This window comes from Leptodactylus fuscus, chromosome 5 (genome assembly GCF_031893055.1).
Source record: "Leptodactylus fuscus isolate aLepFus1 chromosome 5, aLepFus1.hap2, whole genome shotgun sequence".
Lineage (NCBI taxonomy): Eukaryota > Metazoa > Chordata > Amphibia > Anura > Leptodactylidae > Leptodactylus > Leptodactylus fuscus.
The window spans coordinates 43,738,707-43,754,927 of NC_134269.1; the positions used below are offsets into that span (position 1 = coordinate 43,738,707).

General features: G+C 42.9%; 1 protein-coding gene across 2 annotated transcripts in view; it reads left to right on the forward strand.

Annotated features, from left to right (window-relative positions):
- LOC142202733 (hexokinase-2) overlaps positions 1-15,937 on the forward strand; it is a 31,296-nt gene extending 15,359 nt beyond the window's left edge. For both annotated transcript variants that reach the window (XM_075273022.1, XM_075273021.1), the window contains exons 3-18: positions 1,738-1,886; positions 3,643-3,762; positions 5,129-5,224; positions 5,677-5,776; positions 5,882-6,065; positions 6,638-6,793; positions 8,269-8,502; positions 8,641-8,945; positions 10,043-10,191; positions 10,301-10,420; positions 11,167-11,262; positions 12,103-12,202; positions 12,894-13,077; positions 14,051-14,206; positions 14,301-14,534; positions 15,419-15,937. In XM_075273022.1, coding sequence (XP_075129123.1) covers positions 1,738-1,886; positions 3,643-3,762; positions 5,129-5,224; positions 5,677-5,776; positions 5,882-6,065; positions 6,638-6,793; positions 8,269-8,502; positions 8,641-8,945; positions 10,043-10,191; positions 10,301-10,420; positions 11,167-11,262; positions 12,103-12,202; positions 12,894-13,077; positions 14,051-14,206; positions 14,301-14,534; positions 15,419-15,563 — 2,528 coding nt within the window. In that variant the 3' untranslated portion in view covers positions 15,564-15,937. The remainder of the gene's footprint in view (positions 1-1,737; positions 1,887-3,642; positions 3,763-5,128; positions 5,225-5,676; positions 5,777-5,881; positions 6,066-6,637; positions 6,794-8,268; positions 8,503-8,640; positions 8,946-10,042; positions 10,192-10,300; positions 10,421-11,166; positions 11,263-12,102; positions 12,203-12,893; positions 13,078-14,050; positions 14,207-14,300; positions 14,535-15,418) is intronic.
- Positions 15,938-16,221: the final 284 nt, after the last annotated feature.

A 16,221-nucleotide genomic window follows, 5' to 3' on the forward strand; every position in this document is an offset into this window, starting at 1 on the left:
TACACAGTAATGGATGGTCACGTGCTGTGTACTGTAAATTTGGCAATATTCCTAGGAAACATCTGTTTTCCATCATCTGTCGGAGGCGGAATTTACTACGTCATTGACAATGATGTCAGGGTTTTTGTGTATGTAAGCTTTGGGATTGACTTATCTGACGCATTCATGTTTTTACTAAGCAATATGGCTTTTTAGAGGTTAAATCCACCGGCACTCTGGTTTGTGTTACCGTCTCATTGTACGAGCACAATGGTTCTGGGCAGTGTAATCCTTCACATTGCGGCCAGCACAGCAGATTCATTCCCTGGAATAGAGTGCTGCGAGAGGTCATTTCGGGTTTACAGCACTCATCCTAGGCAGTGCCAAGTTAGTGCATCCGAATCGTACTACGAGAGACATGGCTTCTCTTTTATACCAGCCGGTTGGCACGCAGACCACTTGTTTCATTACAGTAGGGATTGATTTAGTAGATTTCCATTATATAACATGCTCTACTCAGTAAAAGGTCTAGGCCTCTGGACGAGGGTGATAGGACAAAGCTGAACTTGGTCCTCTTGAGTGTCTGTATATACAGTTATGTGGCCATGTTACAAGGGGAGGATAATATAGGTGGCTGTATACATTCTAGTAACGTTGTGTGAACGTTCCGACTTCAAAGGAAAAATACAACAGAGGGAGGGATAGAGGGATTGGGCTAAAACTGTTGCAGGACAATTGAGCAGTCCTCAGGGGCGTAACTTGAAGGGGTGCAGAGGGTGCAGTCACATCTGGGCCCAAGAGCCTTAGGGGGTCCATAAACACTGTTATCAGTATTGAGATGGCAGCTTCCATCTTGCCCATAAAACAAGAAGACCCACAGATTACCCTAACCACACTAAGGTGGATTAAACTTCTTAGCACCTGTAACCATCAAGAATTTGTTGTAGGGATGAGGTAAGGGGCCCTGGACAAAAGATTGCACAAGACTTTAGTTGCGCCACTGGCAGTCATGTTATTAGTCATTGACCCTGGTCTTGACGGTTGCAGGTACCAATCGACTTCTTTTCTATTTTGCATCGAAAGCATGACCCATGTGTGTCAGACCTCCAACTGAAACTTGGACACTTGCTCCAAAAACCAGCCATATCACTGGACACATGAGGTCTATGCTGGAAGCTGATGTTCATGAATAAGATCTCATCCAACAACATGGAGATTTGTCGGTGTCTTAAGCTGGCCTTACTAATTACATAAATGTCAGCCAAACCCGCCAATTTCAACAGGACCGGTTGGCTATCTAATATATATGGAGCATTCCATACTTTCCCCATTGGCAATTGTCAGGGGAAAGTAAGGAGAGGTGTGTTGAATTTGATTGCCGATTCTTTTGTTCTAGAGGAGATAAGTCACTGCTAGAAGAGTTTGGCCATGGCTTACTCCTCTCTCTTCATCTTCATGCCCGCTTTGCCAGGTCCTGGTTTGGGTACAATACCTCTCGTACACATATATGACTAGCTTTCCCGTTCCTTCCTGCATCCTCATGTAAATCCCTTGAAGGTACGGCCTGGGATGACTAATTCTGCAAATATCCTGAAGGTCAGCGAGTTCTTTTATGCTGTCCTTTATTTCCCTGCAGTCAACATGACACTATTTATAGGTCCATAGATATTCTTCGTAATCTGTTGACGGTGAATGTCAATGCAAAGGCCACCAGCGTCTCGGATAACCTAACAATGTCTATTTTCATCCTTTGTCTAGAAAATGGAGATTTCCTGGCTCTGGATTTGGGAGGAACCAACTTTCGAGTTTTGAGGGTGAAAGTTTCTGATAACGGAATGAAGAAGGTGGAGATGGAGAACCAGATTTATGCCATCCCAGAAGACCTGATGAGGGGTAGTGGAGCACAGGTAAGAGCTTAGGTCTGTAGGGACTGAAGAAGAACCTTTCAGAAAAGGGGTAGAAGGCTTTACTAACAATTGTTAAAGGGGTTCTCCAGGAGCTCTTCTGCTCAATCTGACACCGGTGTGGAAAGATGCAACTATATGCTGATATAATGGCCCAAAGCCCAGCTAGCAAAGGCCTGACTAAAGGAGTGCAGGGTAGTAGTCAATACTGGCCTTAGACCCTGAAGGACCCTCAAAAGTCCTTCTACCACATAAAGTGTATGACTATTTTGAAGGCTCAAAGTAGGCAAAGCCCCATTACAGATTTTGCATTGAGGCCCAGTAGCTTCAAGTCACACCTCTGCAGCCCAGTATTGGGTATGGTTAGTATTTTCTTTAATGGACCTGTTCATAATACTCGCTGGATGTTGGGAAGTTTCCTCAAACATGTAGTTGTGTCCCTCACTGCCCAATTTCAGAATGGACAGGAGAGTATGCCTTAATATCTCATGTTTCCTTCCCAAATTTTATGGTTTATTAGCTTATTTTTTTGGGTGGGCAACTCATTATCTTACCATTTATTTACTGGCGATCATGTAACAATATTATTTGGTGTATAGATTATATGATGTGTGTGAAAAAAAAAATAAAAAAAAAAAAAAAATATATATATATATATATTTACACAGTGCCCCCTTCCTCTACAGTTTTTATACAATATTGCAAAATATGTGCACGAATTTTAGCCCAGCCAGCTAAACGTCACTGCGATTGGCGCCAGCTTTAGAATTTGCGCTCCTCAGCATTCCCGGCTGCTCCTGTACATGACACACGGCCGCCTCTTACATACAAGTGTAATTTTTCTGCCAACGAGTGATTTCGGAAATAAAAACACAACCGCTCGACTACAATAACTTGCACAATCCCGGCTCCGCTCTGCCCGACTCCTGCCATCTTTAATTCTGGGAGTCGCTTTGACATGTTTTGTCAGGGGCTTGGCAAAAAAAACAGTGATATAAAAAGTTGCCTGGCCCGATATTACTGAGCGAGAAGTCAAATATTTCTGTCCTGGCTGACCCAGACTAGAAAGCCGCTTATGGTCAGGAGGGATTTTATTCAGCACTACTTTATGGATATGCAATAATGAAGATCTTTGACCAGTGTGTCAGTAAGGTAGCATCTCCATGAAACTATGCCAGCAAATATTTAGGATGTTCTTCAGGGGTCATGCACAGTGCTCGTCTCATTGGTGCATCCAAGTATCACGACCACTACTGTGCTACCAGCAATTCCTTGCTTTTGACTACAACTGGAAGTACGACTTTCCGACTACATAAGGTTTCTTTGTAGTTTCCAAAGAGACACATAGGTCTGCATTAGAGCTGTAGATCCCGAATGATCCCGTTGATAAACAATAGCTTATAGCTAGTGATCATTGTCCCAGCTCAGAAGTTTTTGGAGCCCTTTTGGTTGGCACAAACCTGTAGTGGATATTACAGGCGGTACAAATAAAAGCTTTATACCTATCCATTTTCTTTTGGATCCAGTCCCAGTAAGTCTTTATGAGGGAAGTCCAGGACACTAGTGTATCCCGCCACAATGGCGTCACGGTCAGCACTCTTAAGACGTCTCTTTACAGAATTTCTGCAACTGCCAATGGTATCTTTTAGTGGTTGACATGATTATGTGTTTTGTGGACATCTTGTTTTTACAATATGAGTTATACGAGGTCAAGCAAGAGTCTGCTTTTTACTATATCATTTTCCTTCTCTGTTCCCAGCTGTTTGACCACATTGCTGAATGTCTGGCCAACTTCATGGACAAGCTGCACATCAAAGACAAGACACTGCCCTTGGGGTTCACTTTCTCCTTTCCCTGCCACCAGTCTAAACTGGACGAGGTGAGTGGACGACAATCTAGTATGGTGGACATCTGCACACTTTGGATGTGTTGCTCTATGTTAGTCCTGGAGTGGGAAGAAATAGCTATATTCAAAATCTGTGCCTCTGTTATTCCTCCTGTAAATCTATCTATCTATCTATCTATCTATCTATCTATCTATCTATCTATCTCCTATCTATCTATCTATCTATCTATCTATCTATCTATCTATCATAAATTATATCTATCTATCTCCTATCTATCTATCTATCTATCTATCTATCTATCTATCTATCTATTCCAAATCCTCCTTTCCCTTGGAATAGAGAACATCTCGGGCCAATAAATGAATGGAAATGTCTGACATTTTCTCAGGGGACTATTCGTTCTGGCTTGCCTGCAACATGAGTAGGATGCCATGGCTACTACTGTATATTAATAGAGCCACTGACAGACAGAGCAGTCATGGAACGCAGCTATACATACTAATGCAGATTTACGCCATTCCAGGTCTAGGTTCTCTGGACATGTAATAGCTGTCAGTGCTTGAATGACAATGACTTTCAGCTTTGTTAGAACGATCACCCCAAAATAATCTGGCGGCATGGTGTCCTGTTGCACTTGCAGACTGTCAGTCACTGAACTTGGTATTGGAACTGAACAGCAAATATTACAGCACAGCGCCTCCATAGGGGAAATTAAACATTACATGGTGCCCAATGGAAAGTCAATGTAATGCATTACCCGGCTGGGTCCTCCAGAGACAGGGGGAGCAATCTCTTTAAGATAACAGGTCATGGATAATTCCAGATAAATGTTATGTGTGTCCCCAGACAGGAAAGTGACTTTTGCGATCACTTGACCCTGTATGTTATACCAAGGGCATGGAAAGTCATGTTATATAATATGCTGGCAGCCTGCATTCACCTGCAGTATCGCTATAATCTGCTTCCATCATGAAAAGGCGATGACAGCTAAAATGAACAACAATCTCCAGCTTTGTTGAATGATTGTTCCTATTATTTAGTGCAGTTATCCTCAGATTTATCCCATGCATACAGAGTTCACATGTCCCATGGCCACACATATGCTGTTATAGAACATAGGTATAGTACAGACCCTTACCCTGACATTTTAGATTTTGCACCTAACCTCTTCCACAGGGGTGTAGCTATAGAGTGTACAGGTAGCTATCACTACTAGGGCCTAAAGGGACACAATGGCCTCTTTACATAAGCTGACACCAGTATTCCACCTAGCACATGGTAAGGGGGACGCCATTACAAATTTAGCATTAGGGGCCAGGAGCGTAACGTTCGCCTCCGCTGTTGTACATGTTCTTGCACCAGAATATGTTATTTACTCCAATGTATCCCTCTCCGCAGAGTATCTTGGTGAACTGGACTAAAGGATTCAAGGCATCTGGTGTGGAAGGAAGAGATGTGGTTACTTTGTTAAGAAAAGCCATCAAGAAACGTGGGGTAAGCTGGATGTTGACTGTACTCGGTCTGCTTGTTGATGGCTGTATATTTCCTATGTACAGCTTGTTTTGTTTTTTGGATATTATGGAGGTAATCTGCTTAAGCCCAGGAGGAAGAACACTGCGTCTTTAGTGCCTCCTGTTGGCAGTAGCTGCTCTGTGTATCCGTGTCCAATCCTTAAACAGGACATGCAACATGACTTGGGATAGGAGCCAAACTAGAAGATTTTCCCTGCAGGGCAAGGCTGCGGCTATTTATTATGCAGGGAACCACAGCACTGGCACTATAGAGGGTACTATATAGAGGGTACTATACCTCCTTAATCCACACTTTTATGCTGTTGCCATATTAATCAGATTTTTGCAATAATACATTTTAGTATATTGTGCCTATAAAAAAAAAAGTTATGACACCTGATCTTTCTGATAAAGTTTTCCCTCTTCTCTTTATAGGATTTTGATATTGATATTGTTGCAGTAGTCAATGACACAGTGGGCACAATGATGACCTGCGGATATGATGACCACAACTGTGAGATTGGACTTATCGTTGGTAAGTGGAATATGACGGATCCCATATACACTGCGGATATTGGTTAACTTATACATACTGTCTTCTGCTTTGTATGAGCTCATGAATATTTCCCGTTCTTTACAGGTACTGGTACCAATGCCTGCTACATGGAAGACATGCGTCATATAGACCTTGTAGAAGGCGACGAGGGGCGCATGTGTGTGAATATGGAGTGGGGAGCTTTTGGGGATGACGGATCATTGGATGACATCAGAACCGAATTTGATCGAGAAATTGACAGGGGATCCTTAAACCCAGGGAAACAAATGTAAGGATCTTTATGCAGGCACCCCAAGTTTTTCCCAACTTCTTATGTGGCGTTAAAAATATCAGAGATGTAGTTCAAGGGCTTCTTACAATGCAGAGTCTTATGATTATACGGTTATCACATGATTCCTGGGACAGCCGGTTTAGCCAGTCAGGTTATTCCGCTCCTCTGTTCCCCATAGCCCAAGTTCATTGTTCTCCTGTGGTATCAGATTGTGAAATAAGAGTATTGTACATTGTACTGCTATGGATTGTCAGTAGCATGTGACCCCTTAAGGTCTTAAACTTTATAACTTTTTTTGTCATCATCATTCTGTTTTTCGGTACAGCCGCGTCATGTCCAGATAGTAATAATGACAGTGGTACACACAAGGGCAACACTCAGTCCATGTGTTCTAGATTTAGAATTGTAACATTGCCATCTGCTGGTGTTGCTTGGTATTGCCATAATAAGTCCTTACTGGTTATATAGTGGAGATTTTGTGAACTCTTTTTTCTAGATGTATTCTGGTTTAGCGTATTATAAGTGGATGTTACTGAAATACTGTTATGTAATATAAATGCCTTTTTTAGGTTTGAGAAGATGATCAGCGGGATGTATATGGGCGAGCTAGTCCGGCTCATCCTAGTCAAGATGGCCAAGGAGGACCTGCTATTCGAAGGAAGGATCACAGCTGACCTTTTGACCACTGGACATTTTGAAACCCGCTATGTGTCAGAGATTGAAAAGTAAGATCCCTTTTATATCAGATGCTTTCTATGATCTAGGACTTGTCAGAAACCCAGCCATGATTTCCTTATGGTTATTGGACTATCTTCTTATACAACCACAATAAGGAAGATCATAGCAGGGTGGTAAATGCTAGAGTATAGACAATTTCTACATCCATGGGGAACAGACTGTCACCAAATACATGATTAGAGAAAATCTTTCAAATTTTGCTAAATTTTTCTTACCGTATTTTCCGGACTATAAGGCGCACATAAAATACTTCGATTTCCTCAGAAATCGAAAGTGCGCCTTATAGTCCGGTGCGCCTTATATAAGGCTTGAAGCGGCGGCACGCGAGGAGTTAAGCGGCGGCACGCGAGGAGTGAAGCGGCGGCCGCCGGCAAAGTCTCCATGCCGCTTCCATACATTGCAATGGGAGCGCGCTATTCAAATAATATTCGTTCATCTCTAACTATTTGAATAGCGCGCTCTCATTGTAATGTATGGAAGCGGCATGCAGACTTTGCCGGCGGCCGCTACTTAAAGAGATTCTACTAGAGATGAGCGAGTACTGTTCGGATCAGCCGATCCGAACAGTACTCGCTCAACTCTAGATTCTACCATTAAAAGAACTTCTTCCCCCTAACCACGTCGGAATAGCCTTAAAAGACTATTCGTCTCTTACCTTTCCCATAGCCAGCGCCGCCTTCTCCCTGAGCTGTGTTCGCGCCTTCCGTGTCGTCTTCTTTGGGCCTCATGGATGACGCATGCGCAGTCGGCTCTGGCTGCGAGAGCCTGTTAGAGCTGACTGCGCATGCGTCATCCATGAGGCCCAAAGAAGACGACACGGAAGGCGCGAACACAGCTCAGGGAGAAGGCGGCGCTGGCTATGGTTAAAAAGGTAAGAGACGAATAGTCTTTTAAGGCTATTCCGACTTGATCAAGAAGGAAGTTCTTTTAAAGGTAGAATCCCTTTAACTCCTCGTGTGCCGAGCGCTTCCATTCATTTCAATGGAAGCGTGCCATTGAAATGAATAGAAGCGGCTGGCACACAGGGGGTTAAGCGGCCGCCGGCAAAGTCTGCCAGCCGCCGCTTTCAATCATATAAGGCGCACCGGACAGCGCTGCGCCTTGTAGTCCGGTGCGCCTTATATATGGACCTAGGCAGGACTATAAGGCGCTCATGGGTAATGCGCCTTATAGTCCGGTGCGCCTTATAGTCCGCAAAATACGGTACTTATAGTTGCAAAAATGTTTAGCTTTTTATTGTCTACATGTATATAGAGTTATGTTTCTGGGACAACCCCTTTAATTTGACATAAGATAACTCAGTATAATATTATTGTGCCTCTGTACTGCTCTTATATAAGGCTGCCGTTCTGTCATTGTCACTGGGCTCTACTGCCACCTGTAAGGGCCACCTCTCAATACTTTCTAATGACTACCACGTAATGGGACTTCTATAACCCAGCTGACTCTTCTGCACTTACAGAGATAAAGAAGGGATCAAAACGGCCCATCAGATCCTGAGCAAGTTGGGTCTGGAGCCCTCGCATGAGGACTGTGTGGCCACACACCGGATCTGTCAGATAGTCTCTTCCCGCTCTGCCAGTCTATGTGGCGCCACCCTCGCTGCTGTTCTAAGACGTATCCGAGAGAACAAAGGAGTGGAAAGATTGAAGTCAACAGTTGGAGTGGACGGGTCTGTCTACAAGAATCACCCACAGTAAGTCAATATGAGCTACTTTAGTCTGAGAGCCCCCCACCCTTGTTTCCTGTATAGGTGGATAGACGTCACAACACAGTGACCATAAAGCAAAATCTTTGCCACATATACGGTCATCTCCATTGTTTCTCTCCTTAGTTTTGCACGGCTCCTTCAGAAGACTGTCCGCAGGCTCGTACCCGATTGTGATGTCCGCTTCATCCGATCAGAGGACGGCAGCGGTAAAGGAGCGGCCATGGTGACAGCTGTAGCCTACCGACTAGCTGACCAGCGCCATGAACGGGAGAAGACGCTTGAAGCCCTCACCCTCAACACCAAGCAGCTTCTAGAAGTTAAGAGGATCATGAGAATTGAGATGGATAGAGGCCTAAAGAAATCTAGCCATGATGAAGCCACAGTCAAGATGTTGCCGACATATGTAAGATCCACCCCTGATGGCACAGGTGAGAGGAGGCGCCAACATCTCTGCTCTGTGTAATGCTTCATGTGCAAAAAGCTGGACATTGAAATTACTCTGACTCTTTACACAAGATCTGCTGATCCTGGCTAAAGGGGTTATCTAGGATTTATTTTTTATTGCCTATACTTAGGATCGTAAGGATCTGACTGATGGCCCCTGCACAGATCAGCTGTATAGGACCGCTTCAAGACCTCTTCTATAGTGTATTGCAGCTCAGCTCCCATTGAAGTCAATTGGAGCCAGTCACCGATCAGATATTTATGTCCTATCTTAAAGGGGTTGGCCACTTTCAGACCATTATTGAGAAACAAATGTTATTGTTTGTATAATAAAAAGATATACAATTTTCCAATATATTTTCTGTAACAATTCCTCACGGTTTTCTAGATTTCGGCTCGCTGTCATTCATTCTGTTACCTCTAAGAAATAAAAGTCTGACCATGGTCATGTGATTTATAGTCCGCGGTCATGTGGTTAGCACATAGGTGTGCGGCTCATTACCAGGCAGATGATTAATAATGAGCTGTGACTATAACGAGCTCATCACATGACCATGAACCGTAAATCACATGACCATGGTCAGAGTTTTATCCACTAGAAGTAACAGAATGAATGACAGCAAGCCGAAATCTAGAAAACCGTGAGGAATTGATACAGAAAGTATATTGGAAAATTGTATATCTTTTTATTATACAAACAATAACATTTGTCTCTCAATCTTGGTCTGAAAGTGACCAACCCCTTTAAGGATAGGCCATAAAAATACATTCTTGACAACCCCTTTAAGGATATAACATTAAGGAGTTATGGTGGCTTTCTCTACTGAGCAGATACAGGAGTTGTGATATGCTTGATAAAGCACCGGCCTTATCCATGTGGTGGTGTCTGGTATTGCAGTTCAGTCCCATTCCAGTGATTGCTGCAATACCACACACAGCCACGTAAATAAGATGGCTTATCCTAAAGCTAGATTGTCAGTGTGTCTAAGAAAAGTCTTTTTAGTTCTTTAATAGAGCATAAAATATAGGTTATCTGCCATATACAATAATATGCTAACAGCATGGCCATGTTATCTTTCAGAGAGAGGTGACTTCCTGGCTTTGGATCTGGGGGGCACAAATTTCCGTGTTCTCCTGGTGCGTGTTCGGAATGGTATGAGACGTGGGGTGGAAATGCACAACAAGATCTACACCATCCCTCAGGATGTCATGCAAGGAACTGGAGAGGAGGTGAGGACTATTGAATGGCTCTATGAGAAATTGTAACCCTGGACATTTTTATATAGCTTTTTATGGTGAGCTAAGTGATTTACTATATTCAATGTGTTTTTCATTGCAGTTGTTTGACCACATAGTCCACTGCATTGCTGATTTCCTGGAATACATGGGTATGAAAGGAGTATCGCTGCCCCTTGGGTTCACCTTCTCTTTCCCGTGCCATCAGAACAGCCTGGACGCGGTAACTACACGACTAGTGTTTTCTGTGTGTCTTCTAATACATATCTGTTCTCTGTGCTAATCACTAATACATTGAAAGCCGTAAGATACGGATGTAGCAGAGCTGTATTTATCAGATGCTGCAAAGCTGAGTTTGTAAAAGATGTATATTCTTATATGTGTGGCCACCCAGTGGTTGTGATGTGCATTGCAGCCTGTGTAGGGTCTTGCCTGCATGTTACCATAATGTATTACATTATTTTTATTAATATAAGACCCTTAATGAAATGGTCAGACATGTGAAGGAAAGACGGATGTGTAGGCGTAATGTAAATTCATTAGTGACAGACAGTATTCTTTATAGTCACATCCTCGTGACCTATTTTCTGTGTAGGTGCATCGTCCCTATTGCAAATGAGATCAATATGGTTCTTCAAGCTGATCCTAAATCCTGTCATTAGCATCATTCCGTAATCTCTGTGGATTATTCAGCTTCTAAAGCAATTAATTATTTTCCTTAAGTTTCGATAGTTCATGTGAGCTCAGCTGGATGCGGTAACTGATAGGGAATATAGCCGTATGGCATAGCTGTATATACATGGGTACTACGCCGGTGCTTTCTGGCATAGCTGTATATACATGGGTAGGGATGCTTCCTGTTTTGGCACCCGATTCTGCATCAAAATGTGAAAACCTGCTCTAGCATCTTGTTACCCACCCTACAGTTTACAAGGGTCATATAACAATCTATGTATATTTATCCCATAGGGCATTCTCCTGAAGTGGACCAAAGGTTTCAAAGCATCAGGCTGTGAAGGAGAAGACGTCGTAAACCTCTTGAAGGAAGCCATCCACAGACGGGAGGTAGTTATTCTTTATCGTACACAGAAGAGGTGCACGGCTAGATGTAGTGTCCCAGGGGATCTATATTAAGAGAAATCCCACAAGCCCCTCTTTACTACTATAGAAAACTTTTTATAGCTTCTATATTCTTACACCAAATCTAAGCGAGCAGCTGCAGGGAATTTGACTTCCTTGTTACTGATCATTGCTATATAAATGGGGTCAATTGCTCCTCGTGAGGGTTCTACTGCTGGGATCCCTATTGACTACAAGAACAAAGATCTCTTGAGTAGTTGGTTGTACAGCTGCCCTGTATACTTGTCTGCTCTGGAGATAGCTATATCCATCAGTCCCATAGAGAATGAATGGAACAGCCGTGTGCATGCCCGACTTGTCGGTCCATTTGGATGTGAATTGGGAAATGTAATTGCCTGTGGTCTCAGCAGTCAGACCCCCCAACATTCAGCAGGTTAACCCCTAGTCGCTGGATATGGGTAACTTGAAATAACCACAACACTCCTAATAACACATTAGGATAGGCCATGGTGCCCCCATGATCAGCAGGATGAAGGTACCCCAGCACCAAGTATGGCAGTTGCACATCCATAAATGTACCCGCGCCTCATACTGCAGCTCACCCAAGTTCAGATCCACTTATACACATCCCCACAGACTACAGTTATAATATATAAAGTTCTGTTCTAATTAATGTCATTATATATTATTATGGAAACTAAAATCTGTTTTACTGACCCATCATAGAGCTTAACCCCCTCTCTATAGACATATGATTAAATGACAACATTGATTTTGACATTTTGCCTATATCCTATATTCATGGATGTGTTTTGCTACCTTTAGGAGTTTGACCTGGATGTAGTCGCTGTTGTAAATGATACCGTCGGCACGATGATGACTTGTGGCTATGAAGATCCACATTGTGAGATGGGACTGATTGTGGGTAAGTCATACCCTAAAGTTGTTAGAATGGCAAATCTCAAATGTCTGCTATTGTAAGGTATAATAGAGACGCTATTGTGCAAGTGATGCAAATGTGTGGCCACATCTCCGTTCATTCACCACCTGGATGTGACCAACGAATTTCCCACATAGGTGCAGCCCCTGCTGGTCCTTGTTTGCAGACTGCTATCAATGGCATGCTACACCCCACTCTCGGAGCACCCCTTTTCACATTATTGATGGGTCTCAAGGACAGGAAAGACATTAATTGTGTCCTCCCTGCATCTTTTAAAGGTGTCCATCTAGTGGCCATAGTCAAGTATTACACTAAACAACTTTCTCATCTACCGTATGTAGATTGTGCATGAGTTACAAGGACCAACATGTTCACATTGAATCTTTTGCAAACATCTGAATGGGAATGTATCTCTAGCATGTACATAGATTTCTGCATCCCCCCAGTCAGATGAATGGGAGAGTTGTAGAAATTTCTGCAACAAATCTGTCACCTGTGAATATAATCTTATATATAAAATGATTGGCCTGGAAACGGATGACAAACTTCACACATTACTAGAAATATAAAGTGTCACCACATGTCTGATGGGTCATTACCATAAGTATTGTTATATATAATTGGGATACACAAGGTTAATGGGGGTCCTCACATTCTTCTCATTTGTGAACCTCAGGTACCGGCAGCAATGCTTGTTACATGGAGGAGATGAGAAACGTGGAGCTTGTAGAAGGAGAAGAAGGCAGAATGTGCATCAACATGGAGTGGGGGGCGTTCGGTGATAATGACTGTCTGGAAGATTTCCGCACAGAGTTTGACAGAGCGGTGGATGAATTGTCGCTGAATCCTGGCAAGCAGAGGTACGTTACCTTGTACAACAAGTACCCCAAAACCTACACAACCAAGGATAATGAGCTGTCATAGACTCACACAGGATGTGTATAGTAAAGCTGTTATTGCAGCTGCAGGACTGTCTTGGCACAACTCAGGGTGTCATACTGGGTATGAAGGTAGGCAGAAGATTGTTAGCCTTGTCCCCTGAGTCATTATCTCCTCTTATAGCAATGTGTGCACCAGGAATAGTCTCAATTTTCTTTATACATTTTGCATTTTCTATCCCGGTATATAATGGGATTGTTCATTTTTGAGACTGTAGGTTATTAGGTGTAAGTATATTCTGCGCGTTGCTCTTCCTGGTGGGGCTTTTGTGGTCTGATATGAACATGATAGTTTCAACCAAATGACAAGGGCAATGTAAACACAAAACTTCTCTTAAAGGAGTATTCCCCTCTGCTAAAGTGATTGTATATCCCTTTGTGATTGGAGAGGGTCTGACTCTTGAGGCCATAGCTGATCCTGAAGTGGTTGCAGCTCTGTGGACCCTTCACAGCCTTTCTCTGCATAGTTGCACTTTGGCCTCCTGCTATGTCGAATTGCAACGCCATGTAAGTGAATAAGGTTGGCTGCAGTTTCCTACATAGCTGGATAGCTAGGAGCATCGCTGTATAGGAAAAAATTGGGAAGCCTGCTACATCTCTTTTGAGAATTGGTCAGACCTCCAAACTCCTAGCAATAAGCCATCACTTTTTGGACAGTTCTTCTTTACTGGGACTTAAGTGATAGTCTATCCTTACAGCGTTCCTCCAGATTTTAGGGTGTTCACGGTTTCCCATGGGGCTTCTGACTTAGTACAGTAATGTCACATTACATTTTTGGCGGTAATGGCATCTGGGAGCAGCGTGGCAAGCACACATTAATTTTTAGGTTTTGGCTGGGGGTCTAATTTACGTGTAATTACTCTTCCTAATCTCAGTAATCTCTTTCGGCCTCCAGGTTTGAGAAGATGATAAGCGGCATGTACCTGGGGGAGATTGTAAGGAACGTCTTGATTGACTTCACTAAACGGGGGCTCCTCTTCCGTGGAAAGATATCGGAGAGACTGAAGACAAGGGGTATTTTTGAAACCAAGTTCTTGTCCCAGATTGAGAGGTGAGTGTCAGTTTTATCTACTTATTCATTGCAAGTTTATACGAAACATATCTCATGCATCAAGTCCTTACCTTATATGTTCCTATCTTGGCAGTGATCGCTTGGCATTGCTTCAAGTTCGCTCCATCCTTCAACATCTCGGCTTGAACAGCACATGTGATGACAGTATCATTGTAAAGGAAGTGTGTACGGTGGTGGCGCGAAGAGCAGCTCAGCTTTGTGGTGCTGGCGTGGCTGCAGTTGTTGACAAGATCAGAGAAAACCGAGGGTTGGATTTCCTAAAAGTCACTGTCGGTGTGGATGGGACCCTTTATAAACTTCACCCACAGTAAGTTCTCAATGACCCTGGGTTTACAATTAAAGGTTTCCAGGATTATGATATTGGCAATGTGCCCATAGAATAGGTAGTTGATATTGGTTTGGGTCTGACACTCCCACCGATCTGCTGTTTGCTTAACAAGAACATCACCATACATTGTATAGTGGCTTTGCTTGGTATGGGAAACAGGTCATGTGACCAATGGATGTGACGTCACTGGCCTGTAAAGTTGCCTTTATCCAAGCACTGTTGCTTCAGACAGCTGATTGGTGACGGTGCTGGATGTTGGACCCTCCAATCCGATTACCTATCCTAAGGATTGGTCCAAAATTTTTAAGTGCCAGAAAACCCCTTTCACACCATACATGATGAAATAATTTTGGTGCATATGTTTGTACACAGTGGTTAGATAACCAGCCAGTTAACACCCATTCTACAAAATGAGTGGGTGGGAAATATTGGCGCACTTATAAACTCTATATTGGGACGGACACTCTCTACTTTTTGGTATGAGAACATTTCAGGAAAATCAGGAGACCGTGAAAAGTATACATATAAATAACACCGCAATATTGTGCCCAAATATAACACCTGGAGTGGGTATAAACTGGTGTAAATGATCTTAAACCTGACAGTGGTGTCTCTGCCCATACTCCTTACCACATAACCTTTCAAGAAAGTCGCGAGGGTGACATGAAAGAGAAAAGGTCATAATTTGTACAAAAATTGTGACTTTTTCCTGCCTTGTACGCCAGGTTTCAAGACTTGATAAATTTCCCCCTTGGTGAATAAATAGAGCGTAGTGAAATAACACATGATGGATATTATATACGTTATAACCTGGACATTCTGCAGTATATTCCTACATTTTTTAAATTTTTTTTCTTCTACAGTTTCTCTTCCATCATGCATGAAACCGTGAAAGATCTTTCTCCAAAGTGTCAAGTGACATTCCTCCAGTCTGAAGATGGCAGCGGAAAGGGCGCCGCTCTCATCACCGCCGTAGCATGCAGGATCCGGGAAGCAGGACAGCGTTAAGGGAACGGAGCCATAGGATTTTTTTTTTTTACATTTTGTAGATCATTCCTGTACATAGACTCTTTATCGGCTCCATACGGTCTTCACCATTTATTGTCTCCGATCTTTGGACTGGTTACTTTAGTGAAATTCCTAGATACAGCTCATACCAGGAGAATGTAAATAGGTCAGTTTATTTTATAGGATAGATAGGCGGGAAAAATACTACAAATAGGAACCAAGTCCACCTCGCTTCTCTGTCTATGAGAATGATCCCTCACGATCGCATGTTACTGATCCCATTGCGAGCTAAATCCTAACTTCTATTCTGTCAGGAATCTGTTTACTTTAAGCTATGGTACGTCATGTTGCCTAGCAACCACTTGTCTTCCTGTTGGGTGACCACCTTGTAGGTACATGTAACTACGTGGTCACAGGAAGTTGCTGTACCATAGACTGCCTCTTCATATGACACAGACTTGTTTTAGGGTCTCCTGTTACGTTTTATGGGAGAAATTCTGTAGCAAATGGAGATGGCCTGGAACATTCTGCCTTCGTATTACTGAAATAGGAGTAAAAATAACCATATGAACAGACCATAGGAAAAAATGCCTTAATCTGCTTTTTAGGAAGTATTTTTTCCCTATCTATTAAAAAGGGGTTTGTATTTTCAGAATAG